Here is an 11,610-nt window from a genome sequence, read left to right on the forward strand (position 1 = left end):
TATCGAGGGTCGTGTCGTGCGCCGCGACAGATGCATGGACAGATATGTCCCCCATGGGTCCCGGACTGAGAGACAGCGGGTGTGTATCACTAGGTCAGACATGCATCATTATATTTGACATTGCATTCCATTGCATTGCACATACTTATCATTAGTGAACTTGATATCATATTTTGCTGATCTTCTGATTGCCTTTCTGCGGAACTTGTGATTGATCAATATTGAGCATGTTATTGCGGATATGTAATTCGTTGAAGTGTTGTTGTTGAGGATATGTAATTTGTCTAAGTGTTGTTGTTGAGCTACGTGCTATGTAAACTGTGAGCTGTTAGGTTGGGTTGATTTTAATGCAGGTTGTAGTTGTGGAGGTTTGGTTGGGGGTGGTAGGAGTACCCGTATTTTATCCCCTTAACTTGTGTTTAGAGGTTTACTTGCTGAGTACCGTGTGGTTTGGTACTCACCCCTTGCTACTACAAATTTTTTTGTAGGTTATGAGCCTGGATTTTTGTTGTACTTGTCATTCTCTTCTTTTCCGAGGCTTCTTGGAGATTTGTCAGGTAGCTGTTTCCATCACAGCAGACTTTCTTCTCCTTAATTATGATCTTGTTCTATTCTAGAAACAAGTTCATTAGAGACTTGAGTTTTTCTTTTGAATCAATTGTAATACTTTAGAGGCTTGTACACGTGACAACCAGGTTTTGGGGTACTTTTAAGTAACTTATAAATTTTCCGCATTTTATTGTAAGTTTTAGGCTGACTTGTCTTGGTGGGATAAGACGAGTGCCATCACGCCCATTTTTGGGTCGTGACAGATATATTGAAGAGATTATCGATAAAATATATATTAAAACAGTGTTTCAATTTCCAAGTAGAATGCATATGTTAATGCAACTTTAATTTTTAAATATTTCATTTCAACTTCAACTTTCAAGAGAATGTCAAGCAGGCATTTTGACAATAGATTTTTAAATATTTTTCTCTTTATTTAAAATTAATAAAGTTAAAATTGAAAATAAAGTTATATTAAGTTATCTTCTTTGTAAAAAAATATATGTAATACTGTTCAAACCTAAACATACTTAAATACAACTTCCAAAATAAATCAAAAAGTTGGTTGTATATTGTTTATCAAATTTAAAAACATAACTACAAATTAAACTTAAAATTTTAAAAGATATTTATCGTCTAAGTAATCCCAGTAAAAAAGAAAAAAGTGTGACAGTAAAAGCTTTTTCAGCTTTTTTCAGAGAGACCAGTGAAAAATAAAGTTGCCATTTTTCATCCATACAAATATCACACGTATATTTTTCTGGTAGATAAATGACATGGCTGTGACAGTGTAACTTTATTTATAATTTAGCATTTACCAAATAAAGCCTACGGTAAAAAGAAATAAAGTTACTACTTACGTAGAATATTAAATTGATAATTAAAAATATAAAAATTGAACTTTACAAAAGAGCTTATATCAATTTAATACTCCCTTAACGTAAGTATATTTTTTTCCACCTAAGTTAAGATCTTATTATAAATTGATATTATATATAGCTCATTTTACAATATGAATAGAGTGTTCCTGGTTTTCTTTTATGTATATAAATTATATAAGGTTAGAATTTGATAAGGAAATATATAAATTGGATTTGTTGAATTGATTTGAATATGGAGATTCAACTTGTACATTTGTGAATTCTAGTAATGCACTTTAATTCTTTGATTTAATCTATTAGTTTTAGGTTTTATAATATATTTTAGGAAGTAACAAACTTTGCATGCTTATCTAGTTGATTGAAATTATAAGAAAAGTAATTAAAATGTGTGATTTGACTTTATTAATATTGTAATTGTTATGTGTGAAACTATATTATATCAATAAATTATTGAATTATGAAAATTTATTTAGTAGAGTCCGTAAACTTTATTTTATAATAAATTTATTTAATTTAGTGTAAATAAATAAATATGAATGTCTTTCACTACAAACTTTTATGTTCAAGCGTATATAAAGGGATGATATATGACTAAGGAATAGCTTTTTGAGGGAAAAAAAAAGGAAAAGAGGACTAGATTTTATTTCAAAATTTGAATTTGTTATCCAAAAAATGTTGATTTATTAAACTGAATGTTTATTTGAATTTGAAATCTTCATGAATTTAGTTGTGAAATTTTTATAAATTAGTGATTTAAAATAACTATTGATCAATTTGTAATTAAGAGTCAAAAACATTCTTAAGTACATATTTTACCGTTTAAATACTAACGTCTTATGTGCTTCAAGCTTATAGTAATTGGATTTGATAGAGTAATATTGCAACCAATATCATTCCTACTAAGCTGAACTCGATTAAATTTTAACTTTCACATATCATCTCTTAATTCGTTCAAATATCAAACTCATACGATTTGTTTCTTCATTCAAATTTAAAGAGGAAAAAAACCATATTACATTACTTTATGCTCTTTATTTTATATTGTATTAATCACTTGCATATCTCCTTTTCTTTTCTCCAAGTTTACTGATTCTTTGACTTTTAGTATGAAGAGAAAGTGCATTAAACTATTCATGTTATGCTTAGCAACCAAGAAATAGGTCAAAGAACCTTAGAACAATAATTTTTTTTAAAAAAATAGGTCAAAGAACCAAATTGCTCAGTCCTACAATTTAGAATCCAATAAAGTTAAAGGCAAAATTTTAACACATGGTACATCACTTATTTACAAGTTACAAATGAACATTAATTTCCATCAACTTAAAGGTGACAAATCTATACAAATTTGTACTTGAAAATATAATGTCTACTGACTACTTGTCTTCTCTAAAAATCTTTGAATATTTAACTCAAATCTAAATATTCACAAGATATACAATGACAATTTTATTAAACATTTGGAGTTGTAATGTGATTATCTATTTAGTATGTATTAATTACAATTGGAATGGAAATTGTAGCACATAGCATGGGACATTATATATGAAATGTCAAATTTTGGGATGATATATAAAGTGAGCAATAAGATATTAGTGTGATAAAAATATAAGTTATGATAATCTGGTTTTCTTAAATAATATATTTTTTATGGAATGAACATATATAGTGGGAAAAAATAATGAAATGGTGATGACATGTTATTATCTAGTGCAAAAAGTTCATTTTGTGACTTTTATGTTGCAAATATTAATCTACATCGATTTCAAGTTTACTGCGGTATAATCTACGCAAATTTAGCAATATTATTCTTTACTTGTTATTTCCAGGATATAACATTCCAATAACGTCATACAACTCAAGCAACTCCGAATTAGTTGAAGGGTCAAAAGCTCTACACAAAAACACCTTCCTTCAACATGTAAAAATTCTCTTTCGTATAGTAAATATAGTTGAATACTTTGAATATATTTTTCTGTTTCAACTCTCTCTTTCACTACACTTACTCAATATACACAATATAATATTTCTCATCTTTTCTTCCACTCTTTCTCTTGTATATTTCTTGAGATACTTCACAAGGGAAAAAACACCACTATTTATAGATGAAGAAGTCTTTCATATAATCATAGGTAGAATGAAGGGTAGTAATGTGGGTAAATAAATATCATAGATGTTACATGAGTTATAAAACATAAAGATAGAATAACTGTAAAATGAAAAATTGATGGTTACTTAAGTTACTAACAACTAATGACAAATTTCTTTCGCAATTAATAAGAGTAATGAGACATATAATGCCATTAAGAAGCAAAATGAAATGCTCTACAACAAGTACCACAAAGATGCAACTCATTTGGCATTTCACACTTGGGAGTTAAAAAGCACTTTAATATAATATTAAAATGTTTAAACTCCAAAAGTATATATATTATGAGTGCTATGATTTCTACTAAAAATTTTCATATGAAACGAATATTAACAACGAAATCACAAAGTCTCTTAACGTTAGAGTTGACAAGTAGTATTTAATTCATGAAGCCTCTATATTTTTAACAATGAGAAACTACTAGTGGTCAATTTGTAGCCTATGTAACAAAAACAGGACTAATGCAAACACAAATATATTGTACACTTCAATCCAAAATTGTCATGCAAAACTCCTCAATAAAATTACAAATTAGAGATAACAGACAAATTACCAGATTTTAGCTTTTTTCTCTACAATTTTTCAAATATCACATTTTTTCTGCTGCTGCTCTCTTGTCTTCATAAGAAAAATAGAAAAATAACTGCCTAGGTAGAATAATACTTTGGCTACTCTTTTGTCATTTTCATTCCTTCCTTCTTCTAGAAAAATACTACTCTCATTTGTCGTGCAACAATTTATGGGATTTTTTTCGTTTTTTAATAGTCAAATAGTTTAATATTGATTTAAAATTTATATATTTATTAATTACGTAAAAGGTAATATAAGTCGCAATAATTGATAATTCAAAATATATGAAAAACTACTGTTAAAATAGTTGTTTGAATCATAAAATTCGAAATATATCACATAAATTACGACGACGTAGAGAGTACTAATGTACTTCTTTTTATTGTTTTACACTTAAAATTTGAAATGGAAGTGGCAAAAAAATCTGGAAAATTCTGATCTTTATTAAGAAAATGGAGAAGAAGAGATGCTTTTTTCTACTTTATCTTTAACGTGTGAGAAGAAAAAAGGGATTTTGTTTAAGAACCCCAAATGTTCAATTAGTAATTATATTTTGAAGTTAGAGAAGAAAAAAAAAAGATTCTCTTGGGAAGATTACTTTGGTTTCTTTCTCAACTTTTTGATTTTTCTCTGTCTTTTTCTTTATTTCTTGTTTTGCTTAGCATAAGTCATATTCACATTTACTTTTGTTTTTTTTTATACTATAAGTTTTCTTGAAGAGTGTTATTTAGCATTTTGGGGTGTTGTTGCACAATATCAACCTGGGGTGTCCTTTTTTTTCTTGCTTCGTTAGTGAAACATAAAAAAGCTGTAATCTTTACAAGTTTATATATATATTTGGGGTTTTACTTCAGTACTGTCATGTATTTCTGTATTCAAAGAAACTATAAGTTGTTGATTTGTCTTTGTGTTGTTTTTTTGGGATTGTGATATTTTGTGTGTTGTGTTGAAATTTGAACTGCATTTTGTGAAAAAGAAGAAGAAGAACAGAGGCATGGCAGGTGGTGGAGCTGCAGCACCACCAAAACAGGATGAGAATATACCACATCCTGTTAAAGATCAGCTTCCAAATGTTTCTTACTGCATTACTAGTCCTCCTCCTTGGCGTAAGTTTCTATACCAACTTTCTTGAGAACACACTTTGTGCTTCATGCATATTTGACACGTTTCAGATTTCGAGATTCAAGCAAGTCTATCTTTAATTGTAATTTTTTTACATATTTTGCATTGTCAATTGTGACTTATATGCAATTTTAAATCTTCACTCTAAGTTAAATTGTTTGGCTATCGAAAAATGAAATCTATCGTATTATATTTTGTTTCCATGTGATGATTAACAACAAACAATAACAATGTACTTTGTGTAATTCTACAAGTGGTGTTTGGGGAGGGTGGTGTGTACACAGTTTTGTTCTTACCTTTTGAAAGTAGTAGACTGTTTTCGATAGATCCTCAGCTCTTCCATGTGATAATTGTCTCTGTGATTTTTTTCTTTTTTTCTTTTGATTTAAAGGTTTTATTTTGTTGTTGTTGTTCCTATCCATTTTGTGTGTGTGATTTTAGATATGTGATTTCATTAGTTGCTTCAATCTTTTGTTTCTTGAATCAAAAGCTTTAAAGATACCTTAGATTTTTAGTTTACTGTGCATGTTACTTTCTCCTACCTCTCTCACTCTCTCTTTCTTTTGTTGTGGATTTAATGCCTTTGTGTTTTGATTAATTGAACATGTTGAACTTCTTGTTGCAGCTGAGGCCATATTACTTGGGTTCCAGCACTACATTGTTATGCTTGGTACAACTGTACTCATCCCTTCGACTCTGGTTCCTCAGATGGGAGGTGGAAAAGTAAGAATTACTCCTTCCGTTTCAATTTGCTTGTCCTACTTTCCTTTTTAGTTTGTTTATAGAAGAGCTGTCTCTTTCCCTTTTTAACAACTCTTTAGTTTCAACGTTCCACGTGACATGTTTAAGATTGAAGAGTTTTTTTCACTTTCTTAAATTCTGTTGTGGAAATCACAACTAAATGAATAAATTGAAATGGAGTGAGTACCATTATATTCAGATTCTTGTTATAGTTTCTTTTAGGGACTTATGGTTTTAATCAGATTACAACTTGTTTTCCAATACTAATTTTGATCCTTGTTTTACTGATCAGGAAGAGAAAGCAAAGGTGATTCAGACATTGCTCTTTGTTGCTGGTTTGAACACGCTAACTCAGACTTTGTTTGGCACAAGACTACCTGCTGTTATTGGAGGCTCTTATACTTTTGTACCAACAACACTTTCGATTGTCTTGGCTGCTCGATACAACGACATTTCGAGCCCTCAGGAGGTTAGCTAATTAGAACCTGTGTCAATTGCAGCATTTCTACTGATGGTGATGCAATAATTTGAATTGGTCTTTTCTGTTACATGCATAGAAATTTGAGATGATAATGCGAGGGATTCAAGGAGCCATGATTGTAGCTTCAACTCTTCAGATTGTTATTGGCTTTAGTGGCCTATGGCGGAATGTGACAAGGTGAGTTATATGATCAGTAAAATACGCGATAAACAAAAGGATTAAAAGAGTGATTCTGATAAATAATACTTGATTATTTTATTGTTTTACCGTATCTATGGCATGTGAAAGACTGAAGGTTAACTAGTTAGACCTATTTCCCATTTCAAATTTCAGGTTAATCAGTCCACTCTCCGCCATTCCATTGGTAGCTCTATCAGGATTTGGATTATATGAGTTTGGTTTTCCTCTGGTAATCCATTTGTGTCACATTTTTACAAATTAGATTCTGACTGAAATGAAAAGCTTAAACGTCATGGTAACTGGTAACTGACTTTTTTGCATATAGGTAGCAAAATGTGCAGAAATTGGATTGCCGCAGCTTATCATTCTCTTAATCTTTTCACAGGTGCATTTGATCACAACTTTCTTAGAATTCTTCTAGTTCACTTTATGGACTTCAAAAAAATGTTGCCCTCAATCTGACTTGTACAAGTTCAACTAAAATGTTAACGTCTATATACAGTATATACCTCATTTGATGAAAGGGGATAAGCATGTCTTCGACCGGTTTGCTGTTATATTCTCTGTGATGATTGTATGGGTCTATGCTCACATTCTCACTGTAGCTGGAACTTACAAAAATGCACCAACGAAGACTCAGCTTAGCTGCAGAACTGATCGTGCTGGCATTATCAGTGGATCTCCATGGTAAGGGTACTTCATTCCCTTAAATATGGAACTGCCATAATTTATCAAGATAAAGTGTAGACTGAAGGACTGTTAGCCCTTCTTATACGCATACATTGCATGGGTAACGGCACATAATTGTTGGATATGACTCACATAATGTCAAACAGATTATATTAGCAGTAGTGAACAGAGGTATACATTAACCGTGAACTATTAGATAAACCTTCCACGCATATATTTTTGACAGGATTAGAGTTCCATATCCATTTCAATGGGGAGCTCCCACATTCGATGCCGGAGAAGCATTTGCAATGATGGCTGGTTCATTTGTTGCGCTTGTTGAGGTTAGTTAATTTTAATAGTGTGTCTCCTAAGTTATGGTCCATCTGATTCTGATGGAGCTTACGTCTCTTCCATTTGGTTGACGTTTAATTATTAGCTACTTGAAGACTGCCTAATTGATACAAGTTCTTCTCATGTCAACAGTCCACTGGTACCTTTTTTGCCGTGTCAAGGTATGCCAGCGCAACTCCTATACCTCCTTCTGTCCTTAGCCGCGGTGTAGGTTGGCAGGTAAATCTACTAAAACACTGCACGGTCAATCCTATATCTCATCAAATGTAGATATTCGCATCTTTCATAGCTTAAACTTTAAATGTCATTTGTTGTTTACCTATGTTATTTACTTCAAGCAGAAACAGTTAAAATGAACACAATTATCCTCGTCTCATTTCCTCTGTTGTTCAAGGTAACTATCCGTTAATTATATGTGGCTCTAAAATTAGTTTTTCTTGTCCTTTTTAAGGGTGTGGGCATATTGTTCTCAGGAATATTTGGAACTGGAACTGGCTCATCTGTATCTCCGTAAGATTCTTGTCAAGTACTACCACTAGTGTGCAAGCATAGTTTTAATCCTCATTGAAAGAACTTAACCTTTTCATTTCTATTCAATAGGGAAAATGCTGGCCTGCTGGCATTAACTCGTGTCGGGAGCAGGAGGGTTGTTCAAATATCTGCTGGTTTCATGATCTTCTTCTCGATTCTTGGTAAGTTGTTTGCTGCATGCAATCATTTAGGACAGATACACTGTTCATTCTTTAGTGTAAAATGTTATGTCATAGTTAAACTTGTGTTCATCCAGGAAAATTTGGAGCTGTCTTTGCGTCAATTCCTGCACCGATAGTTGCAGCATTGTATTGTCTCTTCTTTGCGTATGTTGGTATGTATCGTCAGTTAAAGTCTTTCGTGTATCCCTAGGACAATGAGATCATGATAAACTTTGTCCTTAATGTGTTTGCAGGTTCAGCTGGTCTAAGTTTTCTCCAGTTCTGCAACTTAAACAGCTTTCGAACAAAGTTCATTCTAGGATTCTCGATTTTCATGGGCTTATCCATTCCACAGTACTTCAATGAATATACAGCAATAAATGGATATGGTCCTGTTCATACTAGAGCTAGATGGGTAAGTAACCCCTTTTCTATATCAATTACTACATTGATGGACAAGTGTTAAAACACCCCTTCGATTATACGAAATATCACAAGTTTTTATCCTTCATCGTACTTTGAGGTCATCCATACCCTCATTGTTAGAAAATCGTCTTGAGCCCCAACATAGCCCGTGACCAAAGTATATTAGTTTTGGATATTTGCCCCGAGTTTCTTACCATAAATCGATATTTCTTTTCCTAAAAGGAAAACATAAAGTCTTCATAGTTCATACTTGGCTAGTCCTTTGCTTGTTGAATCAAGTTCAGGATTCTATAAACAGAGGTTAGTTCCTTCTAACTTGATCAACATTCACAATGCAGTTCTTGAGGCTTTGAGAGTTTAGGTTAGGGGGGAGAATTCGTGGGACACAAGTGATGCGTTATCACTTACGTGAACCTCTTTGTATTCCGAGTGAATTTGTGAGATTATTTCTCTCTATATTTTTTACTCTAGTGGATTGTTCATCTCCTTTGTGGACGTAGATCAATTGACCGAACCATGTGAAGTCTTTGTGTCTTTTGGTATATTTGTTGTTTGTCTTCTTACTCGTGGTATGTTAGCTTCCACATGACACCTAATTATTTCGATCCTAACAATTAGAGGATCTGAACCATTCCATCATCTAGTTCACAAAATGTGTACAAAGTATACAATATACTAAATACATATATATTATACATAGAATATACATATCTATACACGACATATACATATATATATGTTGTATATACTTCAGCCTGATTGGTAAACTAGATGGTATATTGGTGATATTCCCTAATTTTAAACACATGGAATGTATCCCATCCATATTGGAGTTCCATTAAGATCAAGGACAAGTATGAGAAGATTTTCTAACAAGGGTATGAAAATGAAATGACGTCAAAGTATAAAGAAGTAAAATTCGACATTTTTCCCTTTCTTCTTGTAACCATGCATGAGTTCCTTGCATTTTATTCCTTCTTACCAGTTCAATGACATGATCAATGTGCCCTTCTCGTCGGAGCCATTTGTTGCTGGTTTACTTGCATTATTCCTGGATGTATCACTGCATCGAAAAGACGTTGCAACAAGGAAGGACAGAGGTATGCCATGGTGGGATAAATTCAAATCATTCAAAACAGATACAAGAAGTGAAGAGTTCTATTCATTGCCCTTCAATCTCAACAAGTTTTTCCCATCTGTATGATTGAAGGGGAATATATATATACATAAATATTGCCCCTAAATTTTCTTGTTTCTAGTAAATTGGGAAGTATTAAGCATGAGTGACCTAATGCAGTTTGTTAGAGGTATATCAATATGATTATCATTTAAAAATTCCTTTACAAAGTGAGTTATTTGCGATTTGCACTCCTAATATATTATCTTGATACAAGTATATCATATATGACTATCAACCTTACATGTAATAGGCAGTGTAAAGAATATTTATATCGAAAAGTGTCATTTTGTCACGAGTTTTTTGTGATTTGCGCACCTAACGTTCACAAAGATGTAAGGTTTGTATACGTATTATTCTTCTAGACCTCACTTAATTTTACTGGATATATTGTTATTGTTTTCCGGTGATTTATTCATGTCTTTACAAAATCATAATTTCTATTTTATTTGATTTAGGTTTGGGTAACAAACATATGCGTCTATAATTTTGGGTTTCAGTTTGTGATTGACAAGATGGGCCTACTCTAAAATGGGCTTCTTTCTCTTTGGCCCACTAAATTGGAAATGTTTATAAAAATTTCATGTTTAGTTAGTAAAATAAATTGAAAAATATTTATTTTAACAAAATAAATAAATATCTTTAAAATGAGTAAATAATTTTTCTTAATGGAAAGAGCTAACGCACTCCACAAGTAGCATTCTATAATTGTCTCCTCTTATCTTCCAACACACCCAGCCTCCATCCCAGAGATGGCGTAGCTCATATCGTCGAAAAATTATATTACGTATATAGAAAATGATACGAAATATAAAGGTCAAAAATTATTATTCATACATATATATTAAATTTTGGACACACTTGATGAAATTTCTGGCTTCGCCACTGTATAGCCCCATCCCAACACTTCTATCATCCACCTCACCCACATTCGATAGTATTTATCTGAATTATATAATATTTTTTAAAAAAATATATTCAATTTACTTATCAATACAAAAAAAAAATGTTACTTATTCTATATGAATAAATAATCTCTGTTTGTGTTCTCGATTAATGCACAAGTTAGAGGTGAGAATTGAGAAAACATGATTAAATTTATCACAAATTTTTATTTTTGTATTTATAAATGTTGTCTTTAATTAGTTAGACAAATTAATATGTACATAATTTGTTGTTTCCCATATCCACCTGTTCTAATGCAACACTAATAATTTGGGTTATAAATATAAGTGAGTTGATATCGATTATATACATTTTTCCGATTTAATATACATGTTGCTCCATTTATACTGATTTGATCAATTGTTTTTAAATGATAAATAACTAAAAATCATACTAAGGCAGGCCAAATAGTATTCCTTAACCATATATATTTTTTTTTTCAACTATATATAATTGAATTATGAAATAAAATTGGATAAGTTATGGTACCAAATTCCAAATTCAAAGCACTTTTTTCTTTTCCCTTTTTCCATAAACTTTTTCCAACAGACAAAAACCACACCGATAGTTATACGGTATTATTTGTCATGATTTTTATTTTTAGAGTTAAACTATAAAAATTTTGACTAACATTTTAAGATGCATCTTTTTATCATATTAAAATGAAAAAATTGTAA

At 31.3% G+C, this 11,610-nt stretch overlaps 1 protein-coding gene across 1 annotated transcript; it reads left to right on the top strand.

Moving 5' to 3' along the window:
• Nucleotides 1-4,794: 4,794 nt before the first annotated feature.
• Nucleotides 4,795-10,286, top strand: LOC107018751 (nucleobase-ascorbate transporter 7-like). The gene is made up of 14 exons (XM_015219313.2): nucleotides 4,795-5,252; nucleotides 5,894-5,991; nucleotides 6,302-6,478; nucleotides 6,567-6,667; nucleotides 6,824-6,899; nucleotides 6,996-7,055; nucleotides 7,173-7,357; nucleotides 7,587-7,683; nucleotides 7,826-7,912; nucleotides 8,145-8,203; nucleotides 8,294-8,385; nucleotides 8,481-8,558; nucleotides 8,640-8,800; nucleotides 9,797-10,286. Exons 1-14 carry the CDS (start codon nucleotides 5,141-5,143, stop codon nucleotides 10,013-10,015), a joined length of 1,602 nt encoding a protein of 533 aa, XP_015074799.1. The 5' UTR covers nucleotides 4,795-5,140; the 3' UTR covers nucleotides 10,016-10,286.
• Nucleotides 10,287-11,610: the final 1,324 nt, after the last annotated feature.

Source organism: Solanum pennellii, chromosome 5, assembly GCF_001406875.1.
Source record: "Solanum pennellii chromosome 5, SPENNV200".
In the NCBI taxonomy this organism is placed as follows: domain Eukaryota; kingdom Viridiplantae; phylum Streptophyta; class Magnoliopsida; order Solanales; family Solanaceae; genus Solanum; species Solanum pennellii.